General features: G+C 46.4%; 1 protein-coding gene across 1 annotated transcript; it reads left to right on the top strand.

Moving 5' to 3' along the window:
• The first annotated feature begins 3,355 nt into the window (after positions 1 to 3,355).
• LOC149332973 (uncharacterized) lies at positions 3,356 to 18,239 on the top strand. Its single transcript, XM_089557602.1, has 5 exons — positions 3,356 to 3,465; positions 6,563 to 6,675; positions 10,007 to 10,174; positions 14,389 to 14,478; positions 18,144 to 18,239. Exons 1-5 carry the CDS (start codon positions 3,426 to 3,428, stop codon positions 18,237 to 18,239), a joined length of 507 nt encoding a protein of 168 aa, XP_089413728.1. The 5' UTR covers positions 3,356 to 3,425.
• The last annotated feature ends 693 nt before the right edge of the window (positions 18,240 to 18,932 follow it).

Raw genomic sequence — 18,932 nt, forward strand, 5'->3', positions numbered from 1 at the left:
TTGAATGGCAGGCGCTTGGCAGACGCTCGTCTCCGCAGGTAGCAGCTGGCGTTGAGACATGTCACCTTGACAGATGCACACAATGTCGCAAGGTCAATACTTGGGTGCCTTGGGTGACGTTTAAGTGGAACTCCGGAAGACCCGTCGTGGCAGTTAGGCAGAAGTGGTGGTACCAGGAATCCAGGAGTTGAATACCTCCCTCGTGTTCGTTTCCACCTGTTATGAGGTTGTACGGGGGCGCGTGCCTGAAGACCACTTTCGCAGAACGACGCACTGCCTCTGGACATGGCCTAAGTGGACACAGGTGTGACGGGAACACACAAAGAGAGTTAAGGGGGGGTAGAAACACAACAGGGACTCTCTCTGCATTGTCGCGCTACTCTCGCTAGCAGGTTCATGAGATCCGGCCGACACCATTGGCTGGAAGAGGGTCCTTCGACGAGGGAAAAGTCGCTGTTTTCTTTACTTGTAGAGAGAGAGAGATAAACTTTATTATGGCAGGTGTGACCCCCCTTGGGTCCCTGGACCACCGCACGGTCCCACTCTACGACGGAACGTTCATGTGGTGTTTGTTCATGACGTCGGCAGCCCGAAGCACCGCAGCAAGCTGCAATGTCGGGTCCAGAGACGAGACCTCCCAGTCCTCCCAACTTGATAACGCGGGCTGTCCCTGCGGGGGAGGATCAGCAGGGCACCCGAAAAGGATGTGGGAGGGTGTACCCGACTATAGTAGGTCAAACGGAACCGGTCAAGAGGGAGAGGAGGACAGTCAGTCAAGAGGGAGACTCGCTCGACGCCATTGGCTGGAGGTGCTCCTTTGAGGGGCATTTGGCGCTTTCTTTCTTGAGTTGTATCCGACGATAGAGAAATGCTCCTCAACTACACAGCCGAGTGGTTCACGCCAGCGCTTGCTGGCAGCTTTTCCGACCGCATGCGTAGCATCTCGAACCGGTGGTAAGAGACCCTGGTGCTGCTCAAGCTTTAGCAAGGTGATGCGGAGTAAAGAACGTGTGGTGTGTGTGACCGAAGCTGTCACCGAAGAACACCCCCCGAAATTTTTTTAGCGCTGCATAACCCACTCCCCCTCGTTTCGTCCGTTTTTTCGCCCGTGTTAGTCGCACTGAGTCGATATATTAAAATGTAAAAACAAAAATAAAAATAGTGTCGGTTTGTTGACAAAAATAGTTCTTGTTGTAATAGGAACCGAAAGTTACTGCGCCACAGCGGTGGCTCAGTAGTGCTCGGCTGCTGACCCAAAAGACGCGGGTTCGATCCCGGCCGCGGCGGCTGAATTTCTTTGGAGGAGAAATTCTAGAGGCCCGTGTACTGTGCGATGTCAGTGCACGTTAAAGAACCCCAGGTGGTCGAAATTTCCGGAGCCCTCAACTACGGCGTCTCTCATAGCCTCAGTCGCTTTAGGACGTTAAACCCCATAAACCAAACCAAACCAAAGTTATTGCAGAAGAGAGTCGCTCTTCTTCTTCAGCACACAAGTATGAGACTCATTTTAATTGTAGGAACACTTCACGCAATTAAACATACCTATTCACGTCAGTCGACTTTCTCATATTTTGCAGTGTCCTCAAATGGTCATAAACTATCCCAAAAATAAAAATGCCTTTCTTTAAAGCACCTCTGCGGCCGGGCGCAGGTTTAGATGAATGGGGTAGAAGTTTTGATAAATGTCATTCGTTCGCAGTTTCTTACTTTGTTGGAGAGCAGAAGCTTCTGTTTGGTCTATATTGCGTGGAAATATTCTAAATAACTGTGATTTTCCTTAGCGGTGTTTTTTGCGAGAAAATAAATGCACATTACGAATCAAGTCCTCGGCGTCCTGCGTGCACTCGTGTTTTTATGTAGATATTACAGTGAACGAAACAACTACCCTTCGGGTCAATTAAAGCTTAAAAATTGGCATTGCTTTAGCTCGACTACGCCAGGATATACGTAGCGAAAGCGGAGGCGAGCGCAACGACGAGGCAAGCGGTGTGACGTCATACTAAACGGCGGCTCCGCGGCGAGGCGCGCGGTGTGACGTCATGCCAGATGGCGCGCGGCGTCCGCCAGCTGCAGCGGTTGCCAGGCAACGGCTCAAGGTCGGTCTGTGTGCCTCCTCGGAGCACCGCCACAGCGAAATCTCAAGTTCGTGGATAATGTAGCTTTCGCTACAAAATCACTATGATATTGTTTTGGCGCAGGCTCCCTATATATATTTTTTTTACTGCCGGCGTTTAACAACCCCGAAAAGTATTTCTGGCTACGACACTGCCTCCTTTCCTCCTCACTTGTTATCACCTCCATTGTCGCGCACTCCCTTTTATATAAAAGAGCGCGCTAGAGCACGTACATCTCATTCCCTTTTTGCTCCAATATTTGGGCATTCGTGTTAAGAGTGTTTAGCGTGGAAACCTATACGTCTGGTCTTGCATGCAGGTGTACTAGACTGTGCGCACCTGATGCGCTTGTCTTGTTGACCTTTTGCGCAGTTTCTTAACTGTCTATCTGTAGGCGTGGTTGAATGAGATGGTTTACGGGGGTTTAACGTCCCAAAGCGGCTCAGGCTATGAGGAACTCCGTAGTGAAGTGCACCGGAAATTTCGACCACCTGGGGTTCCTGAACGTGCCCTGCCATCGTTCAGTACACGGGCCTCTAGAATTTCGCTTCCATTGAGATTCGACTGTCGCGGACAGGATCGCTCCCACGTCTTTCGGGTCAGCAGCCGAGCGCCGTAACCACTGAGCCACCGCGGCGGCAGCCTGGATCAAATAGAGCACTGAGCGATTTCCGAGGTTACCCTCTTAATCAGGTTCCAGATAGGCTGGTTCTACTTGCACATTTCTTCCACAGATTTCTTCTTGAACCTCAGTTTTTTTGCTTTGTGTGTCTATATGTGCTGGGCTGGTCTGTTTTTTTTTCAGAACAGCACGCGATATGCTCCTACCGTTTCGTCTATTGCATGACACATTACGTAAAAATGTATCACGGCATTTGCACTAATTTAAAACATGGGACATGTTTTTCTTAAAGCAGATCGATTCCAGTAAAAGCATCCACGCTTCGTACTCGTTTACTTCGAGCACTGGCAGCGTTTAAGTCCCACCCGTGTGCGCTGCGCGGACGAAAATGAAGGTGAGAAGAAAGGGCGCTGTACTCCTTGCAGTGGGGGATTGCAGAAAATATGGATGAAATTTTTATTCAAACCAACCCTATTTTAAGCCTCGTATGTACGCCGCCAGCGTCAGCAGAGCTAATTTGGGAAGATGATGTAGTTGTGAATAAAGGTCGAAAGAATCTTGAATAAGGTTGGACATGATCGAGTGAATATTCTCCCGCTAGGGGGGGGGGGGGGGGGGGGGGTTTCAGCGTTGTCAGAAGAAGAAACAGAAGAAGCGAAGGCGCTCCCTACTACGGCTTGGGCGGAGCAATGGCGAACTTCACCGAATTTGCCGATTTTGCTGATCCAGGTACGTACAGTCGGCCTTTACATGGTTCCTTTCCGTTTACGCCTGTAGTTTGCGCTGAAGACAAGTGAGACGCGGGCCCATCGCCGCTTCATCAACCGACAGAATGGGAACCTCGCGAGTAACAGGCGTGGACGTTCTACAGCGATAGGCCTCTTTGCTCTCTCCGTGTTGAGCGGCGCATGCGGCAAATGCATAGGTTACTGCTGTATTGTTTAACGGCTAGAACTATCTTACTTACGACAAAGTATATACTTTAACAAACTTCAAGCTGGTGCCCGCGAAGAAATGTACAGGTGGAAATAGCATGAGGTTGGTACGCTATCACTAAGCGAAAGAAAGAAGCTTACACGTGTTAGCGGGCGCCATTTTGACGTGTTTTCTATTTGTTTCTGCGAGGACCGTCCGTCCCGTTTCTTTTTTTTTTACGAGCGACGTGGGCGGCAGCTGCGGCGGTGCGCGCTGTGCCCCGAAGCAGTGTTCCCGTTTCGGAGGGGCGGTCGAGGCTCGGACGCTGGACCGCTCCCACTCCCCGGCGTTTCTTGGAAGAGAGGCTCTCGCACGTGTTCTTCTTTTCTCTGTGTGTTTACGTGTTTTCTGAGCGTATTTGTGTGTTTGTAACTGTGAGAGTGTCAACTTTGATACAGAGCAGATGCCCTTTGTGGGGCCCAGAAAGAGAGCGGAAAACGAGCGAGACGGGTTCTTTTTGTGCGGCAGTGTGTGTCCGAGCGTGTGCGCGTGCGGTTCGTTGAGCGGAACGTTGTTCTTAGTGTGTGTATAAGTAGGCTTTGTACATTGTGTATATATTAAACTTGCATATTGTTAAGTGTAATTTATAGTCCGTCTTTCTATCTACATATATAAATATTCCTTCATTGTATATTAGTTAGCCGAATAAGCTAACACACGCGTGAGCTATGCTTATTATCCTAAACCATGACACATTTCTCAAGCAGTTTAGTTAAAATCTTACCAGGTGTTGCAATTCGGCACTGATCCTTATATTAGTCATTGTAGTCCGTGGGACGATGTATATTTCGCGGTTCACTTTGAGGCATGGGACGTAGGACTCCTTGTGATGTTGGCATTTGTATTCCTGTCAAATGTACGTAACAGGTATATCGTATGGGCATCTGGATGGGTGGTCAATTAGAACTCTGAGAACCGAACTACAAATGTTCTTTGTCAGAAAGAGCTGCGAAAATTGAATCTTTTTATGTCTCAGACGGTCCAAGGGTGATTTCTGCCCATTTACAAGCATATGGGACCAATAAATTTATTTTAACATCACAGTGGTATAGTCTTTGTAAAAAGTTTAGAGCCCAGGGGGTTCACTTCCAAACTTTATAGTGGGACTCCAGGAGCATTCATGTATGTCCTACCTATTGCAGGAGGCAGTAGCAGAAATCTTCTTATGTCCAGGAAATTTGGAGCGCTAGAGATCCATTAAGAACGACACAGTGTGGCTCAAACGAAAACGCCCTGGGCTCCAAACTTTTGACAAAGGCTGTACATATGCGATGCTGCAGGCGCAGGCAGAGAGCCTTATGGAGGCTTGACGAGGCCTACACCCTAACCGCGCTTTCACAATGCGTTCAGCAAGCAGGCCTATAAAAGCAGAAAACGCCGTTGCAGTCCATGACCTTCGGTGCGAGATGTCTCATGTTGTCGCATCTACAGCATGGGCATATTAGTTGCCTTGGTTGACAGTAGAATGAGCAGTTTCTGGAACATCCCTGGGACATATAGTGCTTTTGTTAGTAGTATCACGTTCTTTTCTTGTCAAGTCCTCGTAAGAGTACCGGCCAGTTGGGCTCAAATGCTATGGGGAGCTCCGCTGCTCATTGTGTGGGGGCTAATTCGGGTTCCGGGCGTAGACGGTCGTCCACATGGCAACGTTCATTTAAAGTGACGTGTTTCAGCATCCGCTTTTACCCCCTCAGGCTGTGTGAGCTGGCGATGGTCATGTACAGCCATTGGCCAAAAGTTTTGAGGCCTCGTGGTTTGCTTTTTATCCTTGCCATGGAGACCCTATGTAAGTCGTGAAGCCGTAAATATCGGCACAATGAGAAGACGCGTCCTCACATTTTAGGACATTTAGTTCTTTGGGGGTGCCGTACGAACTCCACTGTAGGGTTAAAATAAAACTACACGGCCCTAAGCCTTTCACCTAGAATGGTTTTAAGCACAAATAAATACACGGAGAAGAGAGACGAAACACACACACACAAGCGCTTGTGTGTGTATTTTGTCTCTCTTTTACGTATATTTGTTTGCGCTTTAAACCCTTCTAGATCAAGATGAGCTACCAACTCGCACAACAGGAAGTCTTAACTAAGCCTTTCAGCTAATGCTATGTATATAAAGCAGCTGAGCCTGCGTGTAAAGGGTTTAATGGGTCCTATGATCCACTGACATGAATGGGTGACATGGCCGATGATGACATCAATGGTGATGGTCATTTGTTGACGTAATATTTTGCAAATGGCGCCATATTCGGACAAGAAGCAACATTTGGACTGTAGTATAGCCAAGTTGGTTGGAATTGGTTCCCAAGCAGCGCAGGTAATCGGGCCAATATTGGGAACGTATTGGCAAATGCCAGTTCTACAAAATACCTAAGTGAAACCATCCATTTGCAATATTGGGCCGATTACTCGTATAGCTTGGGTTTGCACGCTAAATAATCGCAACTTGTCCAAGTTAGTAAAGCTGAGATCTGAAGAGTTGGTATGCATTCATACTGGTGAACAGCGCAAAAAGGCGGGACAACGACAAGACAAGCGCTGACTATCAACTATTTTGCGCTGTTCACCAGTATGAATTGTCCAAGTTAACCTGGCGTCGTAATCTCAGCTTGCGTGTCTCACAACTGGATGCAACTTGTGGACGTAAACATCAGCTCTGTACATTTTAACTACGCCAATTAACTGCAATGCGGAATAGAATGGAACGCTTGGGTGCAGAATGTTATTGCACAAAGTTTTACAGGTGGCGTGAAAAACGAAACGTAAAAGGGAAAACTAAATAATGCAGCTCCCAGCTCACGCACTGCCGTCTAACAGTGTGCTCACCTACAGCGCCGTGTATTTCCTCGCAGATTTCGCCACTCTGCAGCCGCCTGTACTGGGACTCAGGAGGAGGCCTGTGTTCAGCATTGGCTTCCACGACTACCTCGAGAGGCCCAACGGCCTCCTGAACTTCATGGAGATAGTGAGCCTCGCATCGTACACTTCGACGAAACGGGCCTGGCCTGACCGCTTAATGTATTCAGCCGATAGCAGAGGCGGATTAAGGAGGGAGATTTCGCACCTGGGCAGTAATTCTGAGCGGGGAAAACTGCATTGTCCGCATTCATGCCCAATATTTTCGGACAAAAATTTTGAAAATTGAAAAATTGTGAGATACCGCTATTTAACTATTGAAGGTAATTATCAATTCTTATGATATCTAGCAAAATCTTTCTTTTGAATTGTTTCCATCAATAGCATCGAACAGTTAAGACTGCCATAGGAACCAATGCGGGATGCTTTGGAAGGTAGCAAAGATTTATTTATTTATTTTATTTATTCAAGTTACCCCTAAAGGCCCTCCAGAAGAGGGTATTACATAGGGGGGGGGGTACAATCATTAGTAATCCTGATATATTTTAACAAATAAGTGTAAGAAAAAACGTTAATTAAAACATAAGGCATTCTATCTTGATAAAATATAATTATAAATAAAATATAATTGTGAGATACTGCTATTTAAATATTGAAGGCAATTATCAATTCTTATGATATCTAGCAAAATCTTTCTTTTGAATTGTTTCCATCAATCGCATCGAACAGTTAAGACTGCCATAGGAACCAATGCGGGATGCTTTGGAAGGTAGCAAAGATTTATTTATTTATTTTATTTATTCAAGTTACCCCTAAAGGCCCTCCAGAAGAGGGTATTACATAGGGAGGGGGGTACAATCATTAGTAATCCTGATACATTTTAACAAATAAGTGTAAGAAAAAACGTTAATTAAAACATAAGGCATTCTATCTTGATAAAATATAATTATAAATAAAATATAATTGTGAGATACTGCTATTTAAACATTGAAGGCAATTATCAATTCTTATGATATCTAGCAAAATCTTTCTTTTGAATTGTTTCCATCGATCGCATCGAACAGATAAGACTGCCATAGGAATCATTGCGGGATGCTTTGGACAATAGCAAAGACGTTAACCGAAAAAAATACATGACTGCAGTTGGTTGATCTGCTTATATGTTGATTGTTATAATCACATCTTACATTACTTCAAAGAGTTTCCGTTAAAAAAATTTCCGTGGTGTAACTACGGTTGAACCTGGTTAGAGCGCGAAAGCTGTGGTGTATCGGGCAACTAGACGCGGCTTGGCGTCTAACATTCAGTGCAGTCCGGACAACTTCGATACTCGTTTAATTGAAACATCTGTAATTTAGACGCTCATCAAGAAATTATTCATGAACGCCTTAGTACATAACTCGAATATACGTTTTTAGACATCTCTGCATTCACTAGACGCACGCCATCTTCTGGGCCATCGCCGTGCATTGCGTGTTGGGGTTTCAGTGGGTGCCGCATGATGGCGCTATGACTGCGGGCCATGAACGAAGGAAATTCACCGGAAGCGTACTTCGCTACTGGCTTCATTGAGATATCTGTAATTTCCATGCTCATAATTAAATTACTCACGCACGAATCAGCACATATCTCGAATATACGTTTCTTAGACACCTGTGCATTCACTAGATGCACCTTAATTCACTTCGAAGAGTCGAAAAGTCGTGGCGGTTTCATGTTCGAGTTTCCATGCGATGTATAAGTGCTCATAGGGTTGTTGAGCCTGCTGTGGACAAGCCGCATGACACTTATTAAGGCGGAAACTTGGGCTAGTTGGAAAGCATTTGGATTCATATTTTCTAGCGCTTAGTGAACACACGGGACAAGAACACAAATACACAGGACAGACGCTAGTAGAAGAATAAGCCGATTCTTGAGCGCGAAAGAACACATTCTTGCGCGGCACGTTGCTACTGCGATGTGGCTGATGAGTACAGGTGAGAAATTCAGAGGCAGGACAGGATGAAAGAAAGGGCCCATTGTACTAGAAATGACACTTATTAAGGCGGAAACTTGGGCTAGTTGGAAAGCATTTGGATTCATATTTGCTAGCGCTTAGTGAACACACGGGACAAGAACACAAATACACAGGACAGACGCTAGTAGAAGAATAAGCCGATTCTTGAGCGCGAAAGAACACATTCTTGCGCGGCACGTTGCTACTGCGATGTGGCTGATGAGTACAGGTGAGAAATTCAGAGGTAGGACAGGATGAAAGAAAGGGCCCATTGTACTAGAAATGACACTTATTAAGGCGGAAACTTGGGCTAGTTGGAAAGCATTTGGATTCATATTTGCTAAGCGCTAGCAAATATGAATCCGCATGACATCGCCACGCAAAGCCGCCACATTCATTGACGTCTCTGTTCAGAGAGCACTGTGCTATGGTGCGGGGGATATATGCTGCGCAGGATCGACCTCCAGCCCGGCTCCCTTTCCTCGATGCATGCTTGTGTCTCCCGGAATGTTGATGTGCTGACGAAGTGAGAGCTGCTGGATGCTGGTTTGATTGTGTATGACGGGTTGCGTGATGCGACCCGGTTAAGACGGACTTAGGGAAACAAATTTCGTGGCGGAGTGGACGCGTCCCCGTCTCGAATGCGGGACGCCCGGGTTCGGTTCCCACCTACACCACAATTTTCCTCTTTTTATTTATTAATTACCACCGCCGCAAATTATCACGACTAGCTCTTTTCCATAAACTGTATCACCATCCATCGCTCCACCACGATTTTTTCCTATCACCATCAGCCTTCTTTCCACGGCTCGACCATCCGCACAAAGTTAAGCGCATCGCGTGTCGTTCATATGCATTTGCGAAGTCATTCATACCACGCACTATCATAGAGTGGAACGATCTACCAGCACACATAGCCACTGAATCTAACGCCTCCACATTTCTCGATCTCATCCGCAGCGACGTTGGCATTTGAAATATACTGTTGATTGAAATGTATGCGATTGCGTCTGTCTCTCTTTATGGACAATACGTACACGCTGTGTACGTTCATTTCTGTTATGCCTTATTGTTTTCTTAAACATATTTTGCTTTCTATTAGCCCGTTTCTTTATCCTCTGGTGCTTAATTATTTTCCCATGTTATATTTAGCCTATTTATTGTTCATTTGCTTGTTAATAATGTTCCTGTTGCATGTGACCCCCCCGCCCCCCCCTGTGTAATACCCTCGAATGAGGGCCTTTAGGGGTATGTTGAATAAATAAATAAATAAGTGAGGCCGCTTCAAGGTCATATCTGTGCCGTAACATGACTTCAAAGGTTTGTATGCGAGAAATGGAGATTTCCCTCCGAAATGCTTTTGTCCAGAATTGTTGGGAACGACCTTCGCGGACCAAGTTCAGGAAGTGCCGCTGAGAAACTCAGCTGAACGTACTTTTCGCAGGTGGGCGGCATCACCCTGTACGTGTTGATGACCACCGGCAAGAGGGACTCGAAGGCGGTGCGCTTCCTCGCCGGCACGGCCTGCACGTTCGGCTTCAACGGCTTCTACATGATGCTGTCCTGCATGATGAGCGCCGCGTCGGCCTACTACCTGCCGCGCCTGTTCTACGTGAGTGTGCTTCTGGGGTATTTCCCAAAGGCGGGGGGAAGTATTCAATTTGTTTTTATTTCTGACACGAACGGGCCTAGTTGGCACAAAGAAAAGAAGACTAGAAGCTCCCTGATTCAACATGCCGCGGCGACTCAGTGGTTAAGGCACTCAGCTACTGCGCCGGAGTACCCGGGTTCGAACCCGACCGCGGCGGCCGCGTTTCGATGGAGGCTGAACGCAAAAAACGCCCGTGTGCTGTGCGATGTCAGTGCACGTTAAAGATCCCCAGGTGGTCGAAATTATTCCGGAGACCTCCACTACGGCACCTTTTACTTCCTTTCTTATTTCACCGAGTCCCACCTTCCTCCCTTCCCTTACAGCGCGGTTCGGGTGTCCACCGAGATACACGAGACACATACGGCGCCGTTTCCTTTCTTAGAAAACCAATTTTAATTTTTCGCAACACATGAGGTAGATTTGCATCTCTAAAAATACAGCATGCTTACAGTCGGCAATGGAAACAGATCCACTTTTCTAAACAGTTACCAAGATTTCAACCGATGTTTCAATCACCTCAAATTGCTAACCTTAAGACTTCCGCTGCCACGCTTGAAAGTCTCCTTGGCTAACTGCATCAAGCTGCTATTCTTTTAGGTGGAAAAATGCCTCCATTGCGAGCAGTAAGCATTTCGTACATTTATTGATCGAAACCTACCCCAGGACTTGGGCAGTATGCCCTGTCCCTAAAAGGGAGTGCACTAAAGGACAGTTTACTTCTTTTTGGCCCCTTATAGGGTAATTTATGTTTACAATGTATAGGCGTAAAAAAAGCAAGGCGACATAAACGTGCGGCCTAAAGCGAACGGACACACTGTCACACTGTAGCTTATTTACGCGTTGTTTAAAAGTGAAACTAAAACTGTCTGTTGTATGGACAGAACTCTAGCTGCAGTAAATATTCCGTCTGGACGGAACAGCAGCAGCAGCAAATGTTCCGTACACAAACGGTCAACAAGCATTATGCAAACGCACCAGCAAACCCAAGCCAAAAGTCGTTCTATTGCCATTTCTCACTGACTGCTTGGAAAATAAAATGATGCCGCAGAATATCCTGCCACACATTGGGCGGAACAGGATTGCCGCTTTTTTAAATGGACATGCAAAAGTCTGCAAGCAAACTGGTTTCCCAATCCCTAACGCCAGCTTTAATTCCGTCTTGGCATAACTCTTGTGGCAGATAATGCTGGACGGAACTGTATGGTGTCAGATACAGTTCTGTCTCGATGCAACCCCAGCGCTACTTGCAGTTCCGTCTGGACGGAACTTTAACCCAAATTGTAGTTCCGTCCGGACGGAACTCTAGCGCAAATTGCAGTTCCGTCTGGACGGAACTCTAGCCACAGCCTAGTATTTTTCGCGCTACGTCATCTTACAGCACAAATAGCGACAGGGCTTCACATAACTTCGCGAAGAGTTTGTGCACTTTGCTTCTAACAGTGTCATTTTCCCGATCCTGCATACATGCACGGAAGTTATACCTTCGAGGATGTAACTAAGCGCAGTACGCGGACAGATATTTGGTGCCGTATACATGCGTAGAGAGAACATCTGGATACAGCTTTGCCAACTGGTTATTCCAGAGGCAAAGAAATGCTTTATGCGGGCAGAAATCACCCCTTTTTTATAGCATGGACAGTACGGACATTAGACAGTTTTAGTTTTACGTACGTAGAACCTTCACGCACGTAAACGTGAGCAGTCTACGTAGCGTACGCTCGTGTCGCATCGTACAGTTTTAGCTACACGTACGGGACGCAAACTGTGTAGATCTGCCATAGAACCTAAAAAATGCGCTAGCATGTTGTGCCGCGCTATATAGTACAGATAAAGAAAACTAATTTTGTTTAGCCGAGCTGATTGGAGCGGAGCCAGGCCAAGCCACAGTGCGGGCGGTAAATACTTCCCCCTTTCTTCTGACAAACGTTGAGCGATTTCATTCCACCGAACTGCATGTTGCATGTTATCTTCAAACATGCAACATACGTCCCGCAGCAAACGTCCCGCAGCATATTTAAATCATCGCTTTTCGAGAAGCGAATGCGCGCTGGTGTCCCACTCATTTTGAGGACGTGTGCGTGTGGAGCCAAAACGTGCACCGTTTTGCTCTTCCCGCCATGCCTCCTGCTGACTGTGCCGAGGGTCTCGCGATATCCCGCGAGGTTTCGAGCTTCGCGTGGTATCGCGAGACCGTCGGCACACTCGTTGCTATGACGACCACAAACGCTTCTCCGTCAGGCATAGGAGCTGCTGAAACGGATTTCTATCTGGAAAACAAAAGCTAGTTCTCACCTAAAACTTCATGCGAGAGCAAGAATTCACCATCTGAAGGCAAATACAGCAGTTTACAGCACGATACCTCGCCGAGGGATTAGCGACGAAGCTGTTATCGTTGTGAAGCGGAGGGCACGGCGCCGCCATTTTGCCAACGCCACGTACGCAAGCAACGTGAAGACCGCAACGCAAAGATCCGAATCTCACGTCACGTCCGTGCGACCCATGCAGACACTTCACATCCTGCGCATGCGCACTGGTGACCCGTAAGCGCTGTACTTACGTGAAGCTTCTACGTACGTGAAACTAAAACTGTCTATTGTATGGACGGAACTCTGGCTGCAGTAAATATTCCGTCTGGACGGAACAGCAGCAGCAGCAAATGTTCCGTCTGGACGGTACGTTAGACGCTCCGTAATGTGAACTGATGACGCTGAATTTTTAATGACACAAGGGCAGCTTTAGCCAAAGAGCCCAAAGGAATTTCGCCTACAAAATCTGGAGTCAAAGGCCCATTTTCCAAGTGTTCCGCCCCACGGAAGCCGTGTGCCAGGCTAGCCAGGGGAAATGATGTACCTATTGGAAACCGGTGTGTATACCTGGTGGCAGTGGCAATCGAACCCCTTTGCCGCCGGTTTCCGATGCGCGCAAGATTTCCCCTTGCGTGGTACTCTGCTTCTCTGGGGTGGAAATGCGTGGAAAATGCCCCTTCGACTCCACCTAAGCAGATGCAGGTACTTTACGCCATTGCGCTCTTTGGCCAGTGCTACCCTTGCGTCGTTAAAATTGATTATTATCGCCAAATATTTCAGACCCTTTTTCCTATCAGCAACTAGAAAAATTGGGGAATTAAAAAATTGGCAGTTTCGGTTCTTAAATTTTGCTAAAAGCGCTTAAGAAGTTTCTTTTGGCCAAAATTTTTTCGTTCAAATTATCTGACAAAAGGAACATTGTACGAATGAAACATTGCTGTCTCCGCTGCGGCGCGCCAAATGGAGGTTGAGATGTATGACGTTTGCTTGCTGCTTATAGGGGATGCGGCTTCTAATTTTCGCGCAGCCCATTCTTTTTTTCTTGTTGTTGTCAGAGCGGACGTACTTGCGTTCATAGCTCAATAGTGTGCTCCGTTTACCATGTCCGCACATGTACACAGTCGATCACACCTGTCTAGAGCGCTCGAGCGGTGCCGGCCGGTGGAAATAAAGCGAAATTCTCAAGAAGGCATTGACTTTCAGTGATAATACTTGCGCTGGGGAGAAGCCTAGCAGACATGTGCTCCACACAGGCACCGGCGCCTTACCCCCAGCAAAGCAGCTGCGATAAGATTTAACTACATTTGCTCCCCAGCGCACCGCTCGAGCGCTCTAGACAAGTGGGATCGACTCTGTACACGGGAAGGGCGAACCGTGATAGCGAGTGGTTAGCGAAGGAGTGCATAACTGAGCTGTCGTATATCCTCTGGTGGCGTATTTCATTGTTTACTAACAAGGCTGTATTACTCATTGCGCATATAAATAGTGCGCATATAAATAGGTATTGGCTTGGGGGGTTTAAAGTTCCGAACATGACACATGTGTGAACATAAACTAGGGTTCAAACTAAATAGTCCATGCCTTATATTGCGAGGATAGGGCGATAGCCTTGAGTATGGTGCCTCTTTACATGTTGTCACGCGTAATGTGGCCTGCGGTTGAAAGGAAACAAAAGCATACTTCGAACGGCCTCTTGAAGTAAGCAAGCGGCTAGTTTAACCTAGAGAACAGTTACCATTTCAAGTAAACCGGATCTTAAACATTAAAACAGCGCTGAGGTGTTTGTTTGCGCGGGGTACGCGTTCACGGATACTGGCTCAGTGCAGTCTTTGAATGTTTTGTTGTCTCTCCCCACCGGTCCATTCGCAGTACGTCATCTTTCAAGCAGTCGGTGCCGCGTCCTACCTTGCCAGCTCGCTGTTTATTATCCGAGACACCCATCAGGTGGCGCTGCAGCCTGTGAGTACATACTGACTACAAAACGCTTGAAATATAGGTGTCCAGGCCAGTGCTTGTAGGGTGAATTCTTTTTTAGAGCGAAACCTCTACTCTTCGCACTACAACTCCCAAGGTCATATTTGGTGCACGTTTGACCTTGAGCCGGCACAGCGGGGGTGGGGAAAGTGACGTAATACTACGTGACTCGCTGTGGAGAGGCGCCGCAGCTGCGCTCTTTCGGAGCCTCGCCTGCAGCACGTGACTAGCGGATGTGTAACAGCTCCATTGCTGGCTCTCGGACGCTCAGACTCGTCATGGATGAGACATGTGCCGGACCGACAACGGCACCAAACCATGCGTAACCATGTATAATATAGCTTTCGCTCATATGACTAGGTTTAAAAAGCGCTAAACCTCTGCTAGTTTTTTTTTTCAGCCCAGAGCGAACTCTTCTTCAATCCGAGCCGCGGGCGCTGTGGTTTGCCGATAATCGAACTTAAGTTATATCAAATTTACTTTTGGAAGCACCCGTCGCAATTTAACCACCCGCCCACACCTAGAGAAAATAGTCACGTTGTATCGCTCCTTGTCTCTGTATCTCAGTAACTGCTTTCTTTTTGTTGTTCTTGAGAATACGTCTCTAGTCTTTGTACACCGTTAATGAAAAGCCATCATACCACACGATTTCCTTTTCGTTCCTGCTGTAAGTAGCTCGTGGCGTCCCCGAAGCTCTAAACTTCTCTGGCGCAAAAAGGACCCTCGTCTAGACTTTTTAGTTTTTAGGCGTGTCTTAGGGGCTAGACTGAAGGGTTCAATACAGAATCATGTGGCCCGTAAACTTTTCACCATGACTGTTCATAGGTCGCGGCGCATGCTATCTCTGTTTGAGTTTAGACGTCCAGCGAATTCGTCGGGCGCCGGAGCAATTTAACACTAATAGTTCAGTCACATTCGAATATATTTTTCCCGTTGTCGCTGGTGCATATTAATCGCACTCCTTATAAATTTTTACAGTAACTAATCGCAGGTTTAGATAGGCTGGATGTTCGGATTGAATGACTTCACATTAAAGACTATTGACCACATTTTGCTTTTGTGTGCGTACAAAGAAGTGTTAATTGTGACATTGACTATATTACTGCACTGCTACACAGACCTAGCGAAACCTCTTGCGGGTATTATAAACGGCACATCCCTTTCAATGCAAGTAAATGCTAAGTGGTGCGGTTCTCACGTAGTAAAAGCATGAATCTACCAGTATAGTGTAATATCAATGAGTTTTTACTGCCATTTACACCGAATAAGCACCTTGGTATTGTTCTGACCCCAAAACAAATTTGGATTAATCATATTAGCCACATTTTCTTGGATGCTGATCGCATTCTGGGAGATTTAAAATTTTCAGCCATCTGTTGCCAAACTGTTGCCAAAAATAGCTTACCAATTTTTGGTTCGTACTAATCTAGAGTATACTTCTTCACTATTGGACGGTCAAATTAACGTACTGTTAGTAGCTTTTGAAGCAAAGCGAAATCGCACTCCTTGTTTTATTCTTTCTTATAATGATCGTTCAGCAAGCGGAACGCTCATGAAGCTTACTTTATCGTTACCGCCCCTTCACAACGCAGTGCGCTATGTTACGACTGCGCCTTTTCTTTAAAACTTATCATTTGAGCGCAAGTCTTAAAAAAGCTCTATTCACCCATCTTACCTGCATTTCATTCTGCACTGATTATCCCCGCCAAGTCAGCATTCCATTTTGCAGCACTACTGCTTGCTTCGCATCGTTCAACCCCAGGGCGTCACTGGTAGCTTTTCTTACTACTAATAACATGGCATAATTCAAAAAGTGATTTCGAGCTCATTTTGTAGTAGATTAGGATATTACCCTGTAGGGCAATTACAATGCCGATTTCGCACGTATATGCGTTATTCTTGCTGTTCTAAAAAAGAGTAGAGAGACCAAATTTTTGGATGGACATTTTTTTTGTTTGGAGTGATGCCCTAAAAAATGGTATGCATGAGTGATGGCAATAAGTCGTTTATAATTGATTTTTTTCTCGTGTCCTCTCGTTTCCGGCTTGAGAACCTGAACGGCGGCTGTGGCGTACTAGGTACGTTCAGGTCATGTCAAGCGTGCAAAAACTGCGATATAATCGCTGTCTGTTCTTTTTTTGCCATTTCTGTCTTTGAGCGGGATTTTCGTACGACTTGATGTGAGTTAAAACGAAGAAGACAGAGACTATGAGCAGTTTTTGTATGCTTCACATGACCTGAACGCATCTTTCACGTCGCAACCGTCCTTAGGCTTTTGAAACCGAAACACAATTAGAGAAAAATATTCAGTTATAAATTATTTACCTTAATTAGGCGCATTCCACTTAGCTGTGTATGTTTTCTGACGTGCTGCGCATCATACTATAGAGAGAAAACACTTCGGTGTCCCTGCGCCTTTAATACCACTTGTACTTCTCGCTTACTGTGCTGTAACCGATTTTTATTATTACCGCTGCTGAGGCTGCTTCCAAGTAATCTCAACCTTGTAGTACCTGCTTGTATAGTGTTCTCCTCCCGCTGAAATCTTCGTTGCGTTCTGCATATTTTTTGTAATATAGTATAGGTGGTTTTATCAAGAGCTCCGCCATCTCTGAAAGGTGGTCCCATAATAGTGTCTGGCCAGTACCGGCAACCATGCTGGCATGTGCGTTCTCATGTGCATTATGCAAATCGAACTGGACGCGCGCCGCAGCCGTGGCCTAGTCGTTCGAGCATCCGCCTCGCATTCGGGAGGTGCAGGGTTCGATCCCCAGTGCCGCCGGGTCCTCCGCTTTTGCCTCTCAACGCTTGAGTTGTCAAATTGTCCTCGCAATTTTTTCGTTCATTTTGATTTACCCCGTGCGTTAGTTTTATTATTGTAAATAGGCTTTTTCCGAGCATTGTCCTCGTTTACTACGTTGTAACTCCTCTTGGCCATGAGGGAGCCTGAAATGAATAATGAATAAAGAAATAAAATGTTAGCGTTTCATTTTGGGCGAGTTACCTTTTTTTAAAATAACTCCGCACACATAATACAGGACATGAAATGGGACACACACAGGACCTGCGTGTGTCCCTTGTTATGTCGTGTCTTGTGTGTGCGGAGTTATTAAGGCGAAAGCCTTTAATGGCTCATACTGTCGTCCGTTAACAAAGCGTGTCATAAGCGTCTAACTCTGGAACCATAAAAGATAGAAGAAACCCAATGGTTGCTTCAGATAGAGGAGGAAAAAATGAACCTACAAGCCAAGTCTGATGACTGCACATTAATTAGTTAATTATAGGCAAAAATATCGAAATTGCGTCGAGATAGCGCGGACGTCGATATAGCCACGGAAACGGTGGGACGTCACATCCGCCGGAATTCGTCACGGCATAGTGAAAATTGTCACATAATAGTTGGAAAAGCGTCGGATTTGTGTCAAATTAGACGGAAAAATGTGTAATTGAGCGTAATTACCAATGAAGATCCCCGAAAAATGTATAATTTGGGTATCGATTTGACGTACGGCAACGGTGTGACGTCACATCCACCGGAAGTCGTCACGGCATAGTGTCCTTGGCTTTCGCCTCTGAACACTTTAGTTGGAAAAGTGTCCCCGCAACTATTTCAAAAAGCAAAATGCGACAGCGGAGTTTTTCCGGCGCAGATGATCGGGTTCGTCACTGGCGGCCTGCATGCCCTGCACTTCGGCTACGCCGCCTACAAGAAGTACTACGTGAAGAGGGACACCGGCTGGTTCTGACGAGTCCGTGAAGAGGGACACCGGCTGGTTCTGACGAGTCGGCGCCTCGGCCTCTGGATGCCTCCCGATGACGTCGTTTGCTCGCGTTCCTTCTCTGTCCAGATTGCGCCTGTGTACAGCTATTAATTACTAAATAGAAGCCCTGATACTATATGAGCTATGCGGAGGTATGTTAACGCACGGCCACTGCATATACAATACGCGGGCTGCAAAGTGTTCAGTGATTAGGAAGGCTAGTCTTGCAGTAATCTTTTTCTCTTTGTGGAAGATGTCACGGAGTATGCTTAGTATGCTTCCTAATTTCAGCATACATACATGCATACATACATACATGCATGCATACATACATGCTTGGTTTATTGGTTTGGTTTATTGGTGTTTAAAGTCCCAAAGCGACACAGGCTATGAGGGACGCCGTAGTGAAGGCCTCCGGAAATTTCGACCACGTGGGGTTCTTTAACGTGCACTGACATCGCACAGTACACGGGCCTCTAGAATTTCGCCTTCATCGAAATTCGACCGTCGCGGCTGGGATCGAGCCCGCGTCTTTCGTGCCAGCAGCCGAGTGCCATCACCACTGAGCCACCACGGCGGCAATACATACATACATACATACATACATACATACATACATACATACATACATACATACATACATACATACATACATACATACATACATACATACATACA

This window comes from Amblyomma mixtum, chromosome 8 (genome assembly GCF_055824585.1).
Source record: "Amblyomma mixtum isolate Tamu chromosome 8, ASM5582458v1, whole genome shotgun sequence".
In the NCBI taxonomy this organism is placed as follows: Eukaryota; Metazoa; Arthropoda; class Arachnida; order Ixodida; family Ixodidae; genus Amblyomma; species Amblyomma mixtum.

Coding starts and splice junctions, on each gene's coding strand:
- LOC149332973 (XM_089557602.1), top strand. CDS start 3,426: ATGGCGAACTTCACCGAATTTGCCGATTTTGCTGATCCAG. Junction 10,175..14,388: donor ACCTGCCGCGCCTGTTCTAC/GTGAGTGTGCTT, acceptor GTCCATTCGCAG/TACGTCATCTTTCAAGCAGT. Junction 14,479..18,143: donor ATCAGGTGGCGCTGCAGCCT/GTGAGTACATAC, acceptor TTTCCGGCGCAG/ATGATCGGGTTCGTCACTGG.